Source organism: Misgurnus anguillicaudatus, chromosome 21, assembly GCF_027580225.2.
Source record: "Misgurnus anguillicaudatus chromosome 21, ASM2758022v2, whole genome shotgun sequence".
NCBI lineage: Eukaryota > Metazoa > Chordata > Actinopteri > Cypriniformes > Cobitidae > Misgurnus > Misgurnus anguillicaudatus.
In genome coordinates this window covers 46,263,054-46,287,631 of record NC_073357.2, presented here as the reverse complement: position 1 = coordinate 46,287,631, position 24,578 = coordinate 46,263,054, and the positions used below count along the sequence as shown (strand labels likewise).

Below are 24,578 nucleotides of genomic sequence, written 5' to 3'. Positions count from 1 at the left end.
ACTTTGCTGCCGTACCATGGCTACAGCAGGAGCAATAATATCATGCAGTGCCCAAAATAGTCCCCTTGGTAAATTTCAATAGAAGGGGTAATTTTCATGCACTCGCAACTTTAAATTTTCTGTCGGTCTTAGTACATGATGTAACCACAGAAGAGTCATATTTTAAATAGGAAAAATATTGAAACTCTTTGGTTATTTTTGAGCGTGATGCTAATGGTCTAATCAGATTCAATAGATTATGCTAAGCTATGCTAAAAATAAAATAAAAACTCTAAGGGAGCTGGAAAATGAGTCTATTCTAAAGAAAAGTGGAGTGTCCCTTTAAGACTTGCAGATTTGCATATACATTATAAAAGTGTTGTGGTCGAGTGAATTTATGCCAAATGCTGAAAATGATCAGAACAGATTTTAGTGCTGTCCACTCATGAACCGATCAATTGAACTGGATGTTAAAGCTGAAAACAGAGCAGGAGTTATTTTCTTTTAGTTGCTATGCACAAATGAAGCTCTGGTATACTCTAGAACTGAAAATAACTTGAAGACATTTAAGGCAAATAGTCCTTGACAACACCCAAAATCCAAACCACCCTTCATAAATTAGGGTTAGGGTTAGATTTACTGTACAGATGGGGGTCGTAAAAGCAGGCGTGATCAGTATTGGGCAAGTTACACAAAAATGTAGCTGCATAAGCATCAACATAGCATCTCTGAAACATTCTTTATGACACAACACATCAAAAGTTTGCCTTCAAAATAATAGCCTACTGTGGTGGTACCAGATAGATAAGTATTGTATTATGCTGTTTACATACTCTAAAATGTAGAAATAGTATAAAGTTGCAGTACAAAGTCACTTACAGCTGCACCTACAATGACCGAGCTTAACAAAGAATGTCTTCATTGCTGGAAAATGTTATGTTGAACTTCCAGTTTGGGTTACAACGGATATCAAAACATATTTCCCCACCGATATCGTTAGCCGATTATTTAGATTGATTTCTGCCGATAGTTATATTAGCATGCATTAACTAAATTCTGAAGATTAAATTTTTCACATAATGATCGATACGGATTATTGGCCGATATATCTGTGCATTGGACGATATGCCCCATTTAGAGATCGGCCTATTGTTAGCCAAAACACAATAGTATCGGTGGGCGGGGCAGTAGTTTACTAATTTATTTGTTCATTTTTACTTATTTATGACACTTGACTGGTGGACAAAAAAGAAGCAAGGGCAACACTGTCATGACCGCAACCTTCTCAAAACGAATGCCATTAATCCATCCGCATCAATAAGACCAGGCCCTCTAAAATTTCCTGCGTACCATGAAGTGGGAACAACAAACTCACTAGTTTTAACACTTTGCGGGCCTAACAACCTGTCTAGTGCAAGGAAATATGCCGCGTGTTTTACAAGTTCAGGTGCTAGAAGGGTCCGCCCGCGTTCCGGTCCGAGCAAGAGTCCAAAATGCGCGCATTGAGTCCACGTGTGTGCGAGAAGGAATCCGCGCACATTACAAGCTCTCTCGCGCAAAGTGATGCCTACAAACTCTCTCATGCGAGGAAAAGCACGCAATGCGCATGTTAATGTGAAACTATGATGCTAATAATAATAACTTTCGCCAAGTATCGTCATGAAAGCCAGCTATTAGCGATATGTCTGACGATCATCGATACACGATACTATCGTCTATTGACACAACCTTAGTGTATCTCTAGTTAGAACTAATGATGCACTGATATATAAGCCTATAATTGGTATCGGCAAATAAAAGCTTTTTTCCCCACTATCGGACTTCAGCGGATTCTTTAAAAACAGCCAATATTCAGATTATATCCTGATAGATATCGTTCTAAGTAATCAAAGATTTTTTTTGTGCGTACCTTGCTACAACTGAAAGTAGGTAAACATCTACTTGGCTTGTTTTTAATTGTATTCTGCGCATAAAGATGCAGTATAACAGTATAGATGTCTTACGATCTGCCATCATGGTCATCGTTTTAACTAAATTGAAGCCTAAGCTAAATCCCTAGCTTTGTGCCTCTGCATTTAATCTCTTACAGACAGAAAAACTGAGGGTTTGACCCCCTCTGCTGAGCTCACGGTGGGGGATTTGTTGGGTTCAGGATCGAACACATCATCTGTGGGAGACTTTGGCCCTGCAGGACGTTGAGAACAATGGCAGAAGAATGCAGGCCAATGCTGGAGCGAGGTGCCCGCCATGGCCTAGTTACCATCACACAGTCTGCATCAAGCATGAGTACTGTTGTTTATATGCACTGTCACAGCTATCAATTATGATCGCCGTCATTGTGCGCGAAAAGTTTGCAGTGGTGCCAACTGAGCTTGTTGTTATTAAGTTCCATCATAAAAACCAGATGCACAACATCTCTTTGATGCCTGGATTTGCTTTTAAATGTCAGATCCCTCTGTTTCTATCTCCCTATCCACTTCCTTCTCAAGGCGTCCAGCTGAATCACCACAGAAAAGCCAGACACAGTTTGCTATCATCACCTGAGGAAACACACTGCGTCCTGTGAGACTATCTGTTCCCCAAACAGCGCCAAGGAGACAGTCGCAGCTCTATATCAACCACTGCCCAAAAACAAACAAAAACAGGCGGCAATGCACTCATATACTTGATTAAAATGCACAAAAAATCCTGATTATTCAAGATCTGTTTTGTGATTTTGTTAATGGCTGAATGATGCCAGTCCGTCACAGTTTGGCCTAAAGATTTTGGCACACAAGACGGAGGTAATACTTGTGTTAATCTGCCTAATTTTAGATAAAACGTTGAAAGTCTGCTTTTCTAAGCATTTAAGTTACGATTAAAAAGGAGAGACATCTGTTGGTCCAGTGAGAGAATCCTTTGCACAAAGAAGCCCAACCGTTGAGAATCAGGAATCTCTTGCTGTGATGGGGACACTATGGACCCCCACCCCCTTTTTGGTCCCTCTTCTACAGTTAGTTCAAAACAACTGTACCTTTATATGCAGCAGTATAAGTAGACTAGACCGAGGTGTATTGACTACTCAAGATTTTCCACACTGCTGTTAACAAATGATTTTCAATAACTTTTAGAAAAAGATGCATTGGGATAAATACCAAACGATAGCATACAGAATGGGCAAACAAACCAACTAACTATTTTGTATAGACCTCCCCCATTGTATCATCTGTAATGCCCCATGTCTACACAGTGACCCGCTTATTGACCATGTGCAATTCCCCTGCTATTTGCATATGAAACAAACCCATCATTCAAATTTTTAAAGAAAAGGAGAAAAACAGAGAGACAGATACCAGCAGCCAGCCATCCCATCAATACCTCATTAGATTAGTGATGGCCTGCCACAGCAATTAAACACTAAACTCCATTTACTGCTCTACCATTCAATGTTCATTCACATGGGGTCTTCACATCAACACTGAAACTATAAAGAAGAGGCGAATGGTAATGCTTGTTCAGTTTGATTACTTGGTCCAGCACTAAATGTCCGGTAAACCAAGCTTTCTCCACATCTTTGTCATTTTCTTTAAAGGGGACATATCATAAAAATTTGATTTTTTTATGTTAAAGTGCTATAATTGGGTCCCCAGTGCTTTTATCAACCTAGAAAATGTGAAAAAGATCAACCCCGTAGCTTAGTTTTGGTTAACTATTCTCTGCAAGCATGTGAAAAAATAGGTAATTGAAATTTGGCTCCCCCTGTGATGTCAGAAGGGGATACAACGTCCCTTAAAGGAATAGTCTACTCATTTTCAAAATTAAACTATGTTATTACCTTAACTAAGAAGAGATGATACATCCCTCTGTCGTCTGTGTGCGTGCACGTGGGCGCTGGAGCGCGCTGCGACACTTCGATAGCATTTAGCTTAGCCCCATTCATTCAATGGTGCCAGTCGGAGATAAGGTTGGAGGTGACCGGACACATCAACGTTTTTCCTATTTAAGACGAGTAGTTATACGAGCAAGTTTGGTGGTACAAAATAAAACGTAGCGCTTTTCTAAGCGGATTTAAAAGAGGAACTATATTTTACTTCAACTTGGCGCAGTAACACCCTCCCTCTCCCATTATGAGAGGGAGAAGGGGAGCGGAATTTCAGGCGAGTCGAAGTACTCCCAAAAGTGCTATTACGCCATAAAATATAGTTCCTCTTTTAAATCCGCTTAGAAAAGCGATACGTTTTATTTTGTACCACCAAACTTGCTCGTATAACTACTCGTCTTAAATAGGAAAAACGTTGATGTGTTTGGTCACTTCTAACTTTATCTCTGATTGGTACCATTGAATGAATGGGGCTAAGCTAAATGCTATCGAAGCGTCGCAGCGCGCTCCAGCGCTTACGTGCACGCACACAGATGATAGAGGGATGTATCAACAATTCTTAGTTAAGGTAATAACATAGTTTAATATTGAAAATGAGTAGACTATTCCTTTAATCTGCACTATCCAACCACGGCACTGCCATTTAGTGCAGAGATCAACTCATTTAAAAGGACACACCCAAAACGGCACATTTTTGCTCACACCCAAAAAGTTGCAAGTTTAACATGTTATAATAAATGATCTGTGGGGCATTTTAAGCTAAAACTTCACATATGTACTCTGGGCACACCAAAGATTTATTTGAAGTCTTGTGAAATGTTCCCTTTAATATACAATGATAAAACCGTTCACTATTCTTGGATGGTTTCATTGACATCTTGCCAACTTTTTCAACAATAAGCACATATAAGCTCATAAAGCACATAAAACAAGCCAGTGTTGTACATGTGGCACCTGACCAAATATGACATTTGTCTGTTTACTCCTTCAAAATAAAGCTAAACTAAGACAACAATGGCCTCCTCTGGATAGGAAGTTACTTTGTTGCAAAAAGGAAATGAGCTAAGAGCCTCATATAACTAATGCATGTAATGCCACATTCAGAGAGTTGAGGATGTAAAGGAGCTCTAACCAACAGAGGACAGGACACCTGTGGACAACCAGATGTCTTCAGATCACCTCCATTTCAAACCCACTCTTTCCTTCCTGTTCGTTTTATTCTACGAATCTTATTTCACACTAGAATCTCTCATGAATTTTCCATTCATGAACCTACAGTCTTATTCCTACTTACTGTTTACACTCACACCTGTTGCTTAAACTGGCCTTACAGGATCTGTTTACCCTTATTTGATGGACCCTCTCAAAAACATAGAACGAAAAATGTGGTTTATCAAATGACTTCATCTATTGTAAACATTAAGAACTGAGTACTAAGAACAACTAAGAACCAAGTCACACACGAATTCTGTGAAAACAAGGCTGATAAAAAAATAACAAAGCAGTTTTTATTGGAGGCATTTGGAGGAGAATAAAGAGAACATAAAATGTTCTTTCATGTCAAACTTCAGTTTTTCGAGCAAAAACATTGATGTGATGAGTATGTGAAAGGGGAGATTTATCACCTGCTTGGACTCCTCTACAGCCGTCTGTAGCTTTCGGAGCTCCTTTTCGTACTGCTCCCTAAGTTTGTCCACCTCCTGATCGTGAGTTGCTACTTCATCTTTCAGAGCTCCCTTGAGCGCGGTCAGCTCCCTTTCGCGCCTCCTCAGCAGCTCCTCCTGCTCCTCTTTGGCTAGGAGCAGGTCCTGCATATCCAACTTCATCTGCATCACGTCCTAGAAAGTGCAGAACACGGTTACATTGCGTTAGATGTGCTACCATTGTCCTCAGGTCTTAAATATCTAGAATATGCAAATGCGTAAAATTTGCATATTATATGCAAATGTGCTTTTCAGCACTGGCTATTTTAATTCCATATAAACACCTTGATGAAAAGACAACTGTTGTGTTTTAGGTTCTGGGCAATAGCATGGAAGGCTTTCAAACTAGCCAAACTAATAGACATGCACCGATGTATCAGCCGCCGATCAATTTAAAACTTTTAGCATATGGATTATATAGCTTTGTATAGTTTAAATCAAGTACCTCCATAATGGCCTCTTTTTCTGCGCTGTCTGTTTGAGATTGTTTGGCTACATCCAACTCATCGTGCATCTCTGAGAGCTGGTCCTGCAGGTCTCTGATCTCAGTCTGGTACTGCTCTTTCTCCATCTTCACCTGGAAGAGGCTGACACATAGACATACAAACACCGTCATGTAAGCCACGTGAACCATGACAACACAGTCTGATAAAGCAATCTCTCATGTGCTAAACTGAAATACTTGTATAAAGTTGTGATTATGACAACCTTAAAGGTCACATTCCTTCTGATCCAATTTTTTAAACCCTAGTTAGTGTATAATGTTGCTATAATAGCATAAATAATACCTGTAAAATGATAAAGCTCAAAGTTCACTCCCAGGCGATATATTTTCTTTAACAGAATTCGCCTTTCAAAGCCTACAGCGAACGGCCGGTTTGGACTACAGCCCTCTACTTCCTGCTTTAATGACGTCAGTAGAACAGTTTTTTGACTAAACTACGCCCACAGGAATATGTCAGTCGGCAGATAAGCTAACAGGACGCTAAGCTGCTATCGAATCACAACACACTAAACAAGCTACACAATCAGAACTCGTTACGCATTTCTGAAGGAGGGACTTCATGGAACAAGGAAGACATCAGCCCGTTTTGGGGACAGTGAAAACAGCACTATACAGATAAGTAAATTGTGTGAAAAATACAGCGTTTTTTACATGTAAAACATGAACACATGTTATATTGAGCACTGTAAACACAATCAAAGCTTCAAAAACACAGAAAGAACGGGACCTTTAAATGGGACAGGATGGAGAGATCCAAGAAAATGTATCTGATGTTGGTGTTGATTTTCAGTGTTAAAAGGATTTACATCAGGACTAACACATGTAGACTTTAGTTATGCTCATCATGAGTCACCTTAACATGATAAATTAAACCAACCATCTCCCATGACCCCACCAGCATTTCGGCGAGCCTATGTGGGGTAACACCCACAAAGTTGTGAACCAAAGCCCATAAAACGTTTCTTACTCATCGAGTGTAGTACGCAAGTCAGCCTCAGTTTTACTAAGCTTGTCCTGCAGTCTGGCACAATCGGCTTGACTCTGGTCTAACTCTCTCTTCGAGTCTTTAATTCCAGCTCCCGCCTTCCGCTGACTATCACTCAGATCTCTGCACCTCTGCAAAAAGGATAAAAATAAGACATGACAGTTAGAACACAAAGGGGTGGTTTCCCAGACAGGGATTAGCTTAAACCAGGACTAGGCCTTAGTTTAATTAGAAAATATAATTATTTTTAACAAACATGCCTTACTAAAACATTACTAGCATGTATTTTGGGGCAAAACAAAGAGCACTGATGTATTTTAAGATATGTCAGTACAAATTGTTTTTAGTTTGGACAGCTCTTACATTTATTATAGTCTAAGACTAGTCTAGTCCCTGTCTAGGAAACCGCCCCAAAATGCCAGGATCTTCATTGAACCTTACCCCCCACAACATAAGCAAACCGGCTGTCAGTCTAAGACACCATGCAAGACGCAGTATTTCTAATAAGCCAGTAATTGGTTAACATGATTATTGTCCTTAAGAGGGTAATAGGGCTGGGATTTTCAGTTAACATGAAACAGACTTGCTAAACAGACAGAGCAGACGTCCAAGGTACATTTGACAAGTTAAAGTTGTTGAGGTATTAGTGAAAAGAGAGACAGAGGGTTGACTTTAAGAATTCATTGGCAAGCCCAGAGAAAACAATTACCTTGCTTTCTTCTTCTAGCTGTTTCTTAAGATTCACAATCTCTTTTTCCAGTTCTGCTTTCTGCTCCTGAAGGGCTTTAGCCTGGGCTGTAAGGTCTTGCGACTGAAAGAGACACTTATATTTATAACTATAACTCTAAAATATGTATAAAAACAAGATTTTAAGAAAACAATGTACAAAATGTACATAAAAATCAAGACTCGTTTTTCTCTGTCAAGTGAGAATTTTGGATGCATGAACAAACGTTTAAAGGAAAACACCACCGTATTTCAATATTTTACTATGTTTTTACCTCAACGTAGATTCATTAATACAAACCTTATGTTTTTTCAATGCGTGCACTTTTAATCTTTGTACAGCACGTTGTGAATGTGTAAGCATTTAGCCTAGCCCCATTCATTCCTTAGGATCCAAACAGGGATGAATTTGGAAGCCACCAAACACTTTCATGTTTTCTCTATTTAAAGACTGTTACATGAGTAGTTACACAATTAAGTATGGTGCCACAAAATAAAACTTGTTTGGAACCATAGGAATGAATGGGGCTGGGCTGGATGCTGGCACATTGGCGGGGCGCTGTACAGGGATTGGAGGTGCACGCATTGAAAAAAGATAGGTATGTATTAATGAATCTACGTTGAGGTAAAAACATAGTAAAATATTGAAAAACGGTGGTGTTTTCCTTTAAACATTATCCAAAAATGTGCCATTTAGTAAGTAAATAACACCAGAAGGCCTTTATACTTTCTCCAAAAGAGCTCAAAAGCTTCCTCATAAGAGGCTCACGGGTCTTAGCTGTTTATTGAGTCCAGTTACACCGACTCACATTGTTGTCTCCTTGCACGCTACCCGCAGCCCGTGACTTCAATGTCTGGATTTTTTCGAACACCAGGTTGACCTTCCTCTTGGTTGTGTCGTCATTATCGTTGCTCCTGCAAAGCAGACACAAGCGCTTGAAATTACTTGGATGATTTGAGAATCTCAAGCCTTTTTTTGGACCCTGTGTGTGTGTTAGTAGTGTGTGGGCTGGATCAGAGTATAATCCCTCAGAAATCTGAAGAAAAAAAAAAACCTGTGTAGAGAGTGCAGAGCACGCAAGCTTTGATGTATCACCTTATGACCTGCCCACCCTAATTACTGCTTTCTTTTAACAAGTCACATGTCTAGGAATGCATATTTCAATGGGGACGCGGATGCCCGCATGTTCCCAGGGCACTCAAGTGATACATGAGGGAAAAGCACAGAACTTTGGGTTACTGCCATACAGTAACAATAAGAGAAACCAACAGACCAGCACCGCCTCTCTTTTAACCACACACACACCTCAGATAGAGGAGACTGGTATTATTGGTTTTATGACGTAGTCTGATGTTGCCAACAGATATATTGGTTAAGAACACTGCTGACAATGACATTTCTTTGACCTGCTTTAATTACAACCACGACACTTAACCAGTCACGCCTACGGGACGCGTCGGTGAATGCGACCTAACCAGCACCTCAAGGCAAGACTTGTATACGGTGCTTGTAATAAAGGTGGCCATTGACCAGAAGATATCTGATCCTAGATCTGCAAGGCTTCACAGGGTTCATAGACACCGGTGTATAATCTGCTCACCTCCACATAGCACATGAGGAATGCAGAGAGGTTGGACCTTTTGACATCAAGAATATGGAGATCAGGGAGGGCACGGGTTCAGCTATTCACTAGAGCAGGTCGGGTTTATGGGCACCTACAGCACGCTTTTGAAGCTGTGCAGCGATCGTGCAGGATTAGATGCGAGTAGGAAGCAATGTTGTTTTGGGTGGAACTTAAGATCTTTGAGCAAAACTGAGCAAAAGCAGAAGATGTTTGTTGACTTTACACAGTCAGTTGAACTGTTTTTATTGGAAAAGAAGCTGAAACATATGGCAAGGAGTTTTGTTTATATACTATTTTGTGCTTTTATATTATAGGAACAAAGCAGACTGGTTTGTCGAATGTTTTAAGAAATTTTTCACAGTCATACATGGTGATCAAAAACAACCACTGCATAAGTTTACATCTCTTCCAAGCCAAACTGTTATACTCCCAAAATAAATAACAATTGATGCAAGCACTCTTTATAAGTTATTTAATGGCGGATGGATGTTATTATCATAATTTTATTGTTGAAATCTTATGTTTTATTGTTTGGTATGTGGTTGCTGCACCCAAACTGCCTATTGGGATTTTAATGAAAGACACCCACCACAGTTTACTACAGTATAATGAATGTGACCCACAATTTAGCCTGTAATGAGTCATTGAGAAAGAACATTAAGAATGTGTTTTTATTCTCAAAAGAAAGTTCAGGGTGAGTTTGAGTTAAGAATAAATGAGTCTACTGTATGCATCTGGAAGGGAGTGTACATTTTTGTGCTGTTCTCATGAGTCAGAGATAATAGTTTTGTTTTATTCTAGGTAAAATATTTCTGGATAGTTTCTCCCTAAATGCCTAAAAGATGTTGTGTGCTTTGCATTTGAAAAACAATCAAGAGTAAATTGTTCGAAACATTTATGTTTAACAAATGCATACAGAATCAATTGTGAAGTGCACTCACCCATCTTTGAGGTAACTGAATAATATCTGCTTGGCAGTGTCTTCATTTGTTTGTTGTGAAAGCTCTTGTTGACCTCTTAAAAGATCTGGCGTCACCTAAACAAAACAAAGAAATATAGTTTACACTAACAACAAGCCATTTTTTGTCTTTCATGACATTTATTGCATAATTAAAAAAATAATGTTTTAGGGTCAATGACAGGGCATTATGTACTATTACAATATGTACTATAAAAAAATTGATACATTTATGACATGCATCTTCTTTTCTATAAAATCTATGTAGTTTTAATACATTTTCAGTATTTTTTTAAAGGGACATTCCACTTTTTTGAAAATATGCTCGTTTTCCAGCTCCCCAAGAGTTAAACATTTGATTCTAATGGTGCGTTTACACCAACAGCGGTAGAGGCGTGAAGCGCGAGTGATTTCAATTTTAATCCAATGTGCAGACGCGTTCACTCGAGTCAGGAGGACCCGAGGCGAGGAAGAGGCGTACGGCTCGGAGCGGAAGACGCGTTTCCGCCTCATTCGCGCGTGAAGCTCTCTCGAAAGGAGCGAATTGAGCGTTGTGCGCGGTACGCGCGAATGGTGCTTTTGTGCATTTTGCGGTTCACGCGAATTTGCGGCTGACGCCCGAGTTGAAGGATTTGAACTTTGGCGGAATTTCGCGCCGCGTTAACCAATCAGGAGCCTGCCTGCTGCTGTGGTGGCAGCCCCGCCCGGAGTCACTCACTCAAGCAGTCACTCGGCGCTATATGACACAAGTTGTTATTTCTATAGAGGAGACAGGAATAAAAAGGACCTCGCTTGGAAGAGTGTCAGTAAGGACTTTGGGCAACCTGGTAAGTTGTAATACACACTTCACGTTTGAGTCACGTGACGTTTATCGACCCGCGCCGTTTATTTTCCCCCTATAGTAAGGTTACCCAATACAAACTGGTAACTCTCTTGATAAATGCACAATCAACATCAGTCATCTTGCAAACAGACACTCGCACAGCAGTTGCCCCTCCCACAAGAAGCGGATTTTGCCTCGGACGCGCGTCAAATGCTTGCTTTTTCCGCGCGTCTACTCCGCTCTACACGCGCGAATGCATTCAAAGTGTTCAAACGGCAAACTAGGCGCGGTAGACACCATTTTGACCCCCAAAACGCGTTTTGTGTAAACCCTGCATTACAGTTTTGGAATCCATTCAGCTGATCTCCGGGTCTGGCGATAGCACTTTTAGCATAGCTTAGCACAATCCATTGAATCTGATTAGACCATTAGCATTGTGCTAAAAAATAACCAAAAAATTTCAATATTTTTCCTTTAATATTTTAATAATGATTTGGTACCTCAACATGTAAAATGGCTGGTGGAGCCCATTGTATGGCAAAGTCCATACAATTTATTTTTTAAAACCTATACTATAAACAAATTTCACAAATATTAGTAGTTGTTGGGACGTTAGGATATTTGAAAAACGTTTGTTTGGATGTTCTTGAATGTCAAGGTAGTACAACCGCAATCATGCTCTTTTTATTAAGAAGTTAACAAATATAAAAGTAAACATATCACATTATACAGTATATTCGAATCAGTGTTTCCCAATCCTGGTGCTCGAGGAACCCCTCCCAGAATTTCCCAGTTTTAGTGCCTCCTTATTTAACACACCTGATTTTTTTCCCTGGTATCCAAAACTTTCTGGGAGGTGGTCCTGGAGGACCAGGATTGGGAAGCACTTGGGAAGGTCTTTATGGCTGAATGAAAAGTTTGTAGATTTCTCTCAAATACTGAAACACTACTTTAATGTAATAGGTACTTTCTGTGTCAGATGGTACAACCAATATTTTTTGTAAAAATAAATAAATAATTTTAATAAGCTAATAATTTAGCTAATATTTTATATCATTTATTTATATAAATTGTTGTTTTTAAATGTATATAGTTTTCAAATGTTAGTATAAGGGTAAAGTTGTTTTACACTTTTTAAATATTCTCAAAATTATAATTTTAAATGCCACTATCAAATAAACAAACAATTAGCATGGCACAGGGAGCACATTAAAACTTAGCTGGCAAATAGACAATGATTGGTTGTAACACATGACATTTTTTGAATGGGGATATCAAAAAAATTGCGGAAAAATCATTAAAGGCGGAGTCCACGATGTTTGAAAAGCGCGTTGGAAAAGGAGACGGGCCGACTACCAAAACACACTTATAGCCAATCAAATCAAATCAAATGCCGGGTTGCGTATGTGTGGGGCGGGTCTATCAACAGAAGGTCCAGATTCTATTGGGGTAGGGGCGTGTTTGTTTAGGTGATTTCAAATATCAACATTGGCTTTCAAACATTATGGACTTCGCCTTTAAGATGTACTGAAATATTGTTCAATAAACACATTGTTTTAAAACACAGTGTTCCTGAATCAAAAATATTTTTTTTATAAAATATTTTTTTAACAATACGTTTTTAGGTGCTTGCTTTGTCATTGACCCTTTCACCATATCGGATAACGCCATCATACCTGAGCATCCACTTCACTGTTTGGCGTTTTCCCATTGACAGCAGGGCGAGAAATTGATGCTGTTGTCACGCTCGACAGGGTCTTTCTGCTTTGTGATAGTTTGGTCTCTTCATTTTTGTTCTGGACAGGCACTACAGAGGGGCGACTCTGGGTATTTTTGTACCCCAAAAGAGAGTCGGACACTGTGCCCTGAGGAGAACCCGGGGCACTGCTAATTTGTGCTACATTTCTGAGGTTTATCCTGGGTCTGGTGGAAGGTGGAGAAATAGTGGAGGCTTTCACTCCAACACCTTTCTGCAGGAGCTGTGACGGGCGAAGAAGATGCTCTGTGGATCTGCCTCGATTACGGCTAACCTCGTCCAAGTAGTCATCATCACCCTCGAGACCGAATGGCAAGGCGCTGTCCACACTACGGGAACGCTTCCGGTCTTCTGGGTTCAGTCGATTTCTCCGTCCAGATCGACCCCTGCGTTGGTGAGTCTCTTTTCTGTCAAATTTTCTGATAAGCTCATCCACACCAGGGATGGACTCAGTATCAATATCACGCCCTGTGCCAGGCAGAAAAGGTATATAGCGTCGGTTTTCATGCCGGTTGATACTTTCTGCATAAAGCTGGTCAAACAGGTCTTCCTTGGTCGGTGTTGTGGAGCCCACAGATGACTTACGGGAAGAAGACGACTGTAGAACCGGGCCGCTGGAGTCAGTGCGCCGCAAGGGCAGAACGTCTGGTTCACGTCGACTTCGCTCCAGACTTGAGTTTGTGCTACTCACCGAGCTAGGAGGTCTAGTGGACGTCTTGGTCTTTTCGTAAGGGTTGCTGACTGCCGTGGATGCCTGAGGAACCGGAAGGCGTTGTGAGGGCTGAGTTTGAGCCTGGTAAGGCAATGGAGTTTTTTGTGTTGGCTGAGAGGACGGCTTGACCTGAGGTTGTGTTTGACCCTGGGGTTTAACCTGAGGCTGGGCCTGGTCTTTGGACGGACCTGTTTGAGTTTGGACCTCTAATGGGAGTGTCTGGGGACGATCCTGAGATTGGACGTTTCTCCTTTCATTCGGTAAAGATGCATTTTGGACTACGAATTGGTCTGGGGTAGAGGTTCTCGGCTGGCTACCAGCTGTGGAGTTTGCTCTGTGCAGGGATCCTGGGTAGGAATTTCTTGTCTCAACAGTAGGCAGTCTTGCGAAGTTATCAAGAGTGTTACTGTCAGGATCATATGGCTTGAGAAGTTCTGGATGCTTCTGGTAGTTTAAAAGAGTGGACTGTTTCCTAGGATCAGACGTTCCATTTTGAGGACCTCCATTTTGCTTCTGATGCCTAAAATCCACATACGGGCCTTCAGAAAGATATTTAATAGATTCTTTGAATTCATATTCATCATAATTGCGAGTGAATACGCTTTCAGAATCCAGATATCCGTTACTGTTTTGGGGAACCCCATAGGGGTTTGAACCTCTATCCTGGTTGTTGAGGACTACAAAGGGATGTCCATCTATGCCTTGTACTCTGATACTGAGGCCATATGTACCATTAGCCTGGCCTCTTGCGCGGGAGGCCTGTGTATAGTTTTGTGAAAGTCCAGTGTTTGGCATCCCGCTTACTCTGTAAGACTCCATACGGAACACTGAAAGAAATTACAGAATCCCTTTCCGTGGATAAGGCTCACCTGTGAAAACAAAGCCATAATCGTATTATTACACAAATAGTACATAATGCGTTTAGCATATTTAGATCTAAATACCTGGTTTTTTAAATGTCCAATGATAAGATTGTCTGATAACATGTCATTATGTTATTCAGCCCTAAATCAAGATTACAATATGTGATGTAGGCAGTGAAAACTCAGCTAAAGTCAGTTTTTGTGATTTATGGTTTTCTACATAAAATCATCCTACATAATGTTTAAAGATACAACATTTTGTGAAAATATAAACTTGATATATTTAATATTGACAGAATTTAATATATATATATATATATATATATATATATTTATTTATTTCACATTAGATATGTTATAACAATGCAATAATGTATGTTTGCTTTATAAGCACATGGCAGGCATGAAAACAATTAAGTAACTGCGATTTCAGCTGAGTCCCGAATTTATAATCTCCAGCACATTCTTAACACTGCTGACTAAAGCAAAGAGAGACTTCAGTGTTTGGGTCATGATGCCACTATATGGGGGCATACGTGCATTTAGTATTATTGAATTATCTTCAAACAAGAAAGATGAAGAGTCACTGTCAACAATTCTGTACGGGAAATAAATAACCAACGTATGTGATGTAAAGACATTTTCATCTCATTTGCATCAAGTGTTCCAAAATATACAACCCACTAAACACTGGACATCAGATAGACGTGCAGATCATGTCTATATTGGGTCTGTCGGTCCATGACTAATTCTGGACATCTATTTGACGTCCAAACTAGGTCCACTATTTGGACGTCCAGACTAGGTCCACTATTTGGAGGTCCAACCATGACCCTACCTGGACGTCATATTAACGGACAACATTTGACCTTGAACTGGGTCATTTTTTTGACGTCATTTGGACATCTATGACAGGCCTATATGTATGTATTACATGATTAGGCCTATATGTGTTTATTTACAAATATCAGCATTATTGTATCAACATGATTAATACATATGGGCAGCCTATATTACTTATACAGAATTTTTTTCTGTTTTCCTGAATTACATACAAATTCATCTAAATTTACAATTAAAAAAATCTGTTATTAGTTCGTTGTATTAAAAGTATATGACCATACTAACAATTAAACATGAAAAAACACAAATTTATACATTTATTGTAAAAAGTATATAAGGGTTACTTAAGACTGTTGTAATAGTCATGCTTTTGAGATATTGTTGGCCTAGTGGATAGAGAGACTTGTTTGTCACCCGGAGGTTGCTGGTTCGATTCCCACAGCGGGTGGGAAGTGACAGAAGTGTATTTGGTTGCATTGATAGTTGCCCAGTATTTGTGTCTGTGTGGGTTCATGACTTGCAGTGGATGGGTGAAATCCACGTCTCTTTCACTTTATACCCTTTTACACAGAGGTTTTCGTGAATATTAGACGTGCAGTATACGTAAAAAAAGGAGGTCACCTGGCGTTACAAACAAACAACCCCTGAATTTGGACGTCCAAAAATTACATGAAAAAGACGTCACTCTGACGTCACAGTGCGCAGTGGGAACTGCAAAAAAAAAAACCAATGCTATCAACTCAATTCGTTAAAACAAATCACATTTGACATGCGCTGTATTGTGAGGTAAAGAATGGGGTAAACAAAGCTGCAAATTATCACCCCACTTCAGGTATCACACTAGGCAACAGGCTATTATCAGTTTCGCCTGGACCCCACAGATAAAATCCTTTTACCTCTAAGCAAACAAAAGATTGCACGAGTCATATTGATGACTGTGATTCAACAAATGGTATTAGCAGAGCATGCAGTGTAATAATGCACATGGCAACCTGTGAGATGCCTCAGGGCTTCCCACTGAACAAAACCCAAGCAGCATTGTTCATTTTCTATAGGCATATAAAGAATCAATTCAATCAATAATAAAGGTGTAAAGATACTACAGACCATATATGCTGACAGAATAGTCCTAAAAGCTAAATGAACTTATCATAATAAAGACAGGCAAGTGGAAATACATCCTCATTGGGCTACTAAGAAGGGACTCAAACTTTCCAGCCCCACAAAGGGGAATGAATAAGAACAATAAGGGCGAGTTATAAAACGAGCCCCCTTATCCACAAGGAACAGAAAAAAGGATATGACACAATAGACTCTTTCAGCTTCTGTATCACATGTACTATACACACAGGGATTTGTGGTGTTAATGTTACTCCTTTCCTCTCATTGTGTCGACTGGAAACGTGGAGATCTGACAGGGGAGTTTTTGCTGTATGCAATGCATCCAAGGCCTCCAATTGCTTTCTCTTGCCAGGAAACTCAAATAGAAGTTTCTGGTTAATCTGTTTCACCATAGTAACCCCTAAACTTATTTAGTCCTGATAAATGTATAGCATAATGGCATCAACGTAAACATTTAGCAAAAAAGTTTAGGCTTTGAGGACTGATAACGAGGCAAACATTATAAATATCTTAAGTAATACAAGTTGCTTTTGCTTTTACATACAACATGAGGCATGTTACATAAATACACAAAAATCTAAAATAACATTTTCATGACATGCATTTCAATCTGCACCATCAAAAACATGCAAAGTTGCAGGATAAAAATGTTGCGTCTTTATGTTTTTTTTTAGATATTTAAAAAATCGTAGAAGATGCTAAAGACTCGCTTTACCACTCGCCTTTATCAATTACAACATCATAAAATTAATTAGATTTAAAATGTATTTTTCTGTCTTGCAGTGCGTATCTGTTAAAGTTGGTAAACTTTAACTTTTGGCGTTTTATTAAACTTAACAATGTTACTGTACAGTACAACGTCGGCTAAATGTTTCTACATTAAAGTTGGGCACATTTTACCTCCACAGACATCAAAATGAATAAAATTATCATCCTAAAGCTGTACTTACCGCAGTTTATCCAACAATATGCGTTTATTTCTCTTTCAAGCTCTCTAAATCACGGTGGCACGATCCATCTCCTTCAAATTGCTCAAAGTCACTTGTTGCAGGTCTTGTTTTCAGACGAGTTTTACTTCAGGCACACGGGCTGTTCAGAAGTATAATTCCCGCCCACATTACTCCACCCACCCGCTCCCTGTCCATCAGTCCCGCTGCGGCCTGCTGATTCCCGATCAGCTGATCTCTTTAACACGACAAGCGATCAGAGCGCATTTTAGATTTCGGCTGATCTGAAAACACAATGGCTCAGAAACTAGGTGTAGGCCTTGTGATTTCGGTATCGATTTATTCTGGAGTTTTCATGAGATAATGAGTTTTCACTTAAGATGATATAGAGGAAAAAGTACACGCGTGTGTGTTTATTGTCGGTTCTTTACTGGATCTTGAATAGAATTTCATAGGAAATATTAAACATATGTAGGACGTTATTACCAATACGATTCAACGCGATTTTAAATAATGATGCAAGATTAAAATTACTTTAATTTTGAGTATTGTTTACAAAACTTTGACTCACAATTTTCTACCGTTCACCTGCCATTGCAAACTAGTCCTGACAACTCCATAGGACTAAGAGCGCCATCTAGTGATATAATTCTAGAGACGGCTCATTTACATAATGCAAATTATAAATAATTATATTGAACTTATGCAACGGGATTTGCATAACGTTAAAGCAAAAAACAAAAACCAATAAATAAATAAATAAACAAATTGTGTAGTAGGTATATGTGGTACATTTTTAAATCGTTATCCTCGTACTGTACTATTATAAACTGTAGTAAAATTCTATACTACACTCTTAAAATGGCTGGGTTATTTTTGACCTATAAGGAGTAAATATTGGACAGAATGACCCAATGTTGGGTTGTTGTTATGCCATGAGGTATAATAACCCAGCAGTTGGGTTAAAGTAACCATTGGGTCAAATTTTAACCCAGCACGTGTTCTGTCCAATATTTACCCATTATGGGTCAAAAATAACCCAGCCATTTTTAGAGTGTACCCTGTAAAGAAAATGCAGCATTGTCAAATCCACATAATTTGTTAAGTTAAAGTAACATAATTTTTTTTATTAAAGTTGTTTTTATAAGCTATGCTATGTCAACATATCACAGGTAAAAATAAATAATAATAAAAATAATATGTTGAATTGACTTGCAAAACTAAATTGCTATAACTTCATGTTGCATTTTTACAGTAGTATTTCTATACAATTCAGCAAGGTATTGTTGTGTTTCTGGACCTTATCATAGTAAAACTTCACAGCATTTAATACAGCTTATTAATTTTCTACATTATAATACTACTACAGCCTATATTAATAGTGAATACATTTTACTGCAATCAATATTAAAAGTATAAATAAAAACAAAAAAGAGCAGCTACAATTTTTGTTAGTGGGTTGACCATTTAATAGGCTACGCTTAAATGAGGTAGACCCAATTTTGTCACCTGGAAATGTGTAACCTACAACAAAAGCCAATGAACACAACCAGCACACGTGGTGGCAGTTATTTTCTACAAACAGGGACACAGTGAATATTTAATGGGAACACCGATGTCTGGGTTATGATGGGTTTCATTTATCTGCATATCTGAACGCCTGAGTAGGCTACTGTACGTCTTGTAGCTGTTTTGAGTTACATGAAACACTAAAGCAGCTATAATTTGACAACGTCTGCAATCATTCAGTAGAGAGCGCTCGAGTCTCTGGTGTGAATGGAGATCGAGAAACATGCAACTTATGATGATGTAGCCTACGTACGCCAACGTTAAAGTCAACAACTTTAAAAATATATAATAATAATAATACAAATACTTTTACGAATCAGCTGCTTACCATTAAAGCTATTACAGACAGACTGACTGATTCATTTCATGTATTGTGTTTTGGGCCATTCTATTATGATCTTAATGTTTTCAACATGTGATATTTACGTTGCTGAAAGGTTTTCTATTAGTTTCTATCCAGCAGACATAAATTCCACAAAATAAAAGCCCATATATATTACCAGTATAAAGAGACCCACATAGATCATTATGTGTTCCATTTAAACTAATCCAATTCCCATTATAACCATAAAAACCATTGGACATCGTATTGGGGATTTGTTTTTTTAGAACAGATTTTTATAACGGATATAAATACAGCTATGAGATGTCATTATACAGTTTTCCCACATGCAAATATATATTTATGTGTTTAATTTTAAGTGAATTAATCTCAATAAGCAATATATTAGTTCAAATATTACAAATCTATTCATTTGCTGGAATAGTCCATGCATTTGCTTTGTGCAACACTGAACCAATGCTGCAGAAAAAGTTTAGAGATAACTCAAGTTTTGAGTTTAATCATAATTTCTAGATTTTGTAACCATTCCAGTCCAGTGTCTGTTGAATTTCAACAAAAACAAACCTTGGTACTTACAAAGTCATCCAACAGCAAATGTAAAAGACTGAAAGCATGACAAGACTCATAAAAAATTAGGGTTTTTCCAATTTTTTCCTCCTGAATTCTCCCTAAGACACATGTAAAACATTAGTATTTTGTTGTTGAGAAATGAACTTGTTTTCTTGAAGATCGGAAAACACTGCATCTTTTTTTGTTATTTTGACTGGTTTCCCCATTTCAATTTCGAGTAAATCAATTAAATATAAAAAAATATTAAGAATTTGGCAGAAATACTGCCGGTAGTTGACAGAATGAAAAAATTATAATTTTACTTAAACACATACACTAAAAAATGATTCATTCAATTTACTCAATTTTTTTAAGGTAAGTGGTTGCAATCAATTTAAGCTACATTTAAACAAAAGTTTTTTTATTTTATTTTACTAATTGTTTTTGTTTAAATGTAGCTTACATAAATTGAGAATTGAGTACATTTAATAAATATTTATTTTCAGTGTACCTATAAATATAGTAAATCTAAAAAAACTGAAAGAGATCATTGACATTTTTCCACAGCTGTACAGTATATACTTCACTAAAGTGAAAGAGTAAGGCTTTGATCTGATCCACATTTTTATATAATAGGCAATTCTACAAAAAACCGTCAATATGTCCCTTATAAAATATACCTATATAAATTATATAAATAAGAAAGGACAATGCTACATACTATTTGCCCGTTAGGATGTCTAAAATCCCACAAAAATGTACTGTAAAAATCATCTTTACTAAACAGAAACATCATTTGTTTTATGAAATGACTGCTAGGGACCCTTAGTTAGATTCCAGCAGCAGAAATCAAGATGCTCCTGTGAGCAAGCCCATCGTAACACTCCCTTATGGGTTGTCCCAGGCAGCCAGATCCACAGGAAGTTAACTTACAAACATGGTGGTCCCATGCTTATAAAAAACTGGCCATTTTTCTAGTTGACTGCAAGTAAACACTCCAGGGCACGGTTTTGATAAAGGCAGGAAGGAATATGCACACTCAGTCACACAAAAACACACACATTGGGAGGAAATGGAACAAAGCCTTCCCACCCAGTCAGTGGAGTTGGAGCAATCTCCAGATGAGGTGTCGTTTTGGAAGGCTGACAGACTCAGCTTCCAGAGTCGGAATTGGCCGAGATCCCTCCAGTATTTAGCAACCTCTTCCCAGCGTCGCTCCCGTCTCATAGCAGATCTAGGGGCCGATCTGTCAGCGCAGGACAAATCCAATGAGAAACTGTCTCTCACACTTATGTACAGAGACATAATTTAGGGCAGATGTGTAAGCCAGGGAGATGAGTTCTGGGATTTAGTTTAGTCTTTTAATTGGACAGCCAGGACTGATGTCATTGCATAAAAATGTACGGCTGAGATGAAAAATGAGAAATAAACTCTTATTGGAGTTTCATGTGGAAGTTGCATTGTGCAGAAAGGCTTTGGCTGCAAACCTTTCACCATTACTGGGACAAAACAGGTGCTCCCATTTTTCATAACCGACACCAAAATGGAAAAGAAAATAATTTAATTAGAAAGGAAAGTCGATTAGCGCGGGGAATATGTGGGAATATGCACACACCCTGTGTAATGAAAGAGCGATAGTCAAGTGTGTTATACCTCAGAGCACCAACATTTTATTTCCCCACGATCATTCACTCGAAAAGCAAAATATGTTTGTCTCTCATTCAAGACAAGTTAAAGACAGATGTTTCACTTTCTTAAGAAATATGAATGAAACCCAAAAGAATGAATTTGCACAGCGCACAGGAAACAAATCCTAAAAAACAAGCCAAAGAAGTATTTGTAAAGCCAAAATAATACTTTCTAATGAGAAACCCCTTTGAAACAGTACAGCTTTGCACTTGTACCAAAGATAGTGTTAACACCTCAAAGATGCAATTAGTATCTCAAAGGTATATTTAGGTATATCTGTACCTAATGATACATATTAGGACTGTTTTAAAGGTTACTGCCCCAGTGACAGCTGTGGTACATATTTCTACCAATTTTTCTAACAGTGTAAGGCTAAATGTCTTTGAAACAGATGTTACGCATAAGCCAAGCACATTTAAGGTTGGTTATGTTGAATGAGGACAAGACAACCGCAGCTCAAGGAAAATAAACTCACGTACAATTCAGTTAAAAAAGATGGCACATTTATTGCTACATAAATGTTATATACATATTGTGTTTTCTGTTACAGAGACAGAAAAAAAGAATTCAACTTCTTACTGCTGGTTTTCTGATGTGCATTGACAATACCTTGAATTTTGACATGGGTACAAATCTTTCATCAACCAACAATGCAGACTGGAGACAGAAACGGAGAGCACATCTTCTGGAACATCAAGCTCGTACAATACCCCATATGTACTAGACTGCGAGCTACAATCCTACGTATGTTCTTAAGATGCTATCAATAATCTTTCTTCTTATAATAATGGACAGGTTATGGTAAATAACCGTACATTTGTTTTACTATCTAATATAGTAAAATAAAGTAAGAAACTTTTTACTCAAAACTTTTGATTTCAAAAATCTAGAAAGAGTAATATTTAGAATTCAAGAAATGTTCTTACAATATTATTGTATAAAAGACTAACTATAGTGAAAAATAAGCCAAATTTTTTTTATCCTTTTCATAGATTTTTTCGTTATGAGGGAAAGCATCAGGGCATACAGCAAAAACTAACATACAGAAAAACAGAATAAACGCAGGGAAAATGAAACAATAGACAAAGAGATGACTCATAACCTCGATTAATTTGCAGCCGGCAAAAATACAAGCTCTTGAATACTGAAATGTATAACAAGGCCACAAAGACTAGTGGATTTTGTTAAGGAAGGTAACTCCACACAAAATAAGAGAAAAAACACAGATTTGGAAATTAATGCTGATATTGTAATAAATGTTTCTTAATGTTTTTTGTTCTTCTGACTTAATGGACTGATTAATATTAAAATGTGGCCGAATGGAGTGAAAGCACGGAAGACAACAGACCGGGTAAAATCAAAAGATTCAAAGCAAAAAAACGTTTTGGTCTTAAAGTAAAAAGCATACATTATACAACGAAAATAAGTGGTGTCTGCTGCTCTCTGAAACACACAAAAAACATAATGGCAGAGAAAATCCTGATTTCCACTGATCGCTGATTTTGATGCTTCACAGCATTTATAGAGCTTCTTGTTTTCGAACAGACATTGCGCTCACATTCTGCTGATCGAGTATCAAGTACTCCAATGCATCGGGGAAAAGACAAAGCCATTCTAAGTAGTAACTTAGAACCTCCTATTTTCACACAACAAATATACGCTTTACTATGAAGCCTAGAGAAATGCTTTGTATACAAGTACAAATAAACATATAACATGTGGTTACTTTGAGTATTTTTTTCGTTTTCGTTTTTAACTGTTAATGTTTTTAGAAAAAGAACAAACATAAAGCAAAATTTCAATTCAGGCCAGGTGAAGTAATGGTCATCGTTTTAAATCCAACTCTTCTCACGCAGTGCCATGTCTAACGCCTTAGATGCAAAGTTGCTCAGCACAAATGCCCTCGGCATTACCACGGCCGTAATAACGTAACATCTGAATACAAATAAACTGCATCGGAAATATATTTCTGTTTACCTTTAACACTATATGGCAAAGGAATCAAAAGGAAGAGACTGTGTCCCGTTCTCCATTTAAGACGCTAAGAAAAATGCAGGGAATGCTGGGGTTTTGTAACTTACTGCTTTCTGTATCTGTACTGCTTACTAATGAGTATAAACATGTCAGTTTGTGTTTGATCTTTGACCTTTCAGTAAAGCCAGAGTTTGCCGTTCCACCATCAAACTTTGAGGAAAGCGCAGTCTGATCTCATCTGGCCTCACTCTTCATCTCTCGTCTTGCTATCGACGTACAAAATAAAGATTTAGGTAGTTTTGGTTTCTCATGCTGATACTTGCGGAATGAATGTTTGATAAATATAAGTAATATATTATTTTTTCTTCATTTTTTTCTAAACAAAGGGAACGCCGTCAAATTCTTTCGAGGGCATGGAATTTGATCCGAGTGCGATAAAAAATATATTAATCTCATAGTGCGGATGTTGAACGGAGAGGTCCTTCCACAGAGCGACACGAGGGAGATGGTGCGGACGGCACGCGACAAACTGCAGATCTACTGAAACGCCACCAGCTTTCGTAGCAATGTACTTTCCCTTTAAACACAGACTTACAGCTCAGTAACATAATAAATAGAAAAAAAATCAACAAACGAAAATAAAACAATTGCTGTTACAATGCATTCGTCAATTCAGCTTAGGCACAAGGCAACTTCCACGTAGAGGGTGGAGGGGGTGGCGACAGTCTCTGATTGTACAGCTGCGGCACACAGCTTGCGGACAGCGATATGTGCTGAGGGGCTTCTTCGCTTGATTTTCTTTTCTCGGTTGGGCAGAAAGTTGCTTATCGATACGGGATGTCTTCACAGGGAGCTGGGCACTTGCCAGTTTTCATCTCAGGATTGCTTAACGGTGGAATTTTGCTTCAAGTGGTGTGTCTTTTCAAATCTGTGTCACAAACTGTGAGTCCTGTCCGCCCGTGGAAAGCAAGGTCACCAACTCTGTCTAACACACGCTATCAGGATCCATTTGATCTGAAAGTGAGAGAACGTTGGTTGTCAAAACCCA

At 38.5% G+C, this 24,578-nt stretch overlaps 2 protein-coding genes across 9 annotated transcripts in view; both read right to left on the bottom strand.

Moving 5' to 3' along the window:
• Positions 1–17,560, bottom strand: part of cgnl1 (cingulin-like 1) — a 34,466-nt gene extending 16,906 nt beyond the window's left edge. The window contains exons 1-8 of the mRNA XM_055209827.2: positions 17,410–17,560; positions 12,840–14,500; positions 10,324–10,418; positions 8,567–8,672; positions 7,741–7,842; positions 7,014–7,162; positions 5,987–6,128; positions 5,464–5,676 (exon numbers count right to left, since the gene is read on the bottom strand). Coding sequence (XP_055065802.2) covers positions 5,464–5,676; positions 5,987–6,128; positions 7,014–7,162; positions 7,741–7,842; positions 8,567–8,672; positions 10,324–10,418; positions 12,840–14,450 — 2,418 coding nt within the window. The 5' untranslated portion in view covers positions 14,451–14,500; positions 17,410–17,560. The remainder of the gene's footprint in view (positions 1–5,463; positions 5,677–5,986; positions 6,129–7,013; positions 7,163–7,740; positions 7,843–8,566; positions 8,673–10,323; positions 10,419–12,839; positions 14,501–17,409) is intronic.
• Positions 17,561–22,042: 4,482 nt separating this feature from the next.
• The window catches only part of tcf12 (transcription factor 12), a 118,907-nt gene continuing 116,371 nt past the window's right edge, over positions 22,043–24,578 (bottom strand). For 7 of the 8 annotated variants that reach the window (XM_055209755.2, XM_055209773.2, XM_055209782.2 and 4 more), the window contains one exon: positions 22,043–24,544. The gene's annotated coding sequence lies outside the window, so the exon portion shown is untranslated. The remainder of the gene's footprint in view (positions 24,545–24,578) is intronic. The other variant, XR_012360029.1, reaches the window with a different exon arrangement.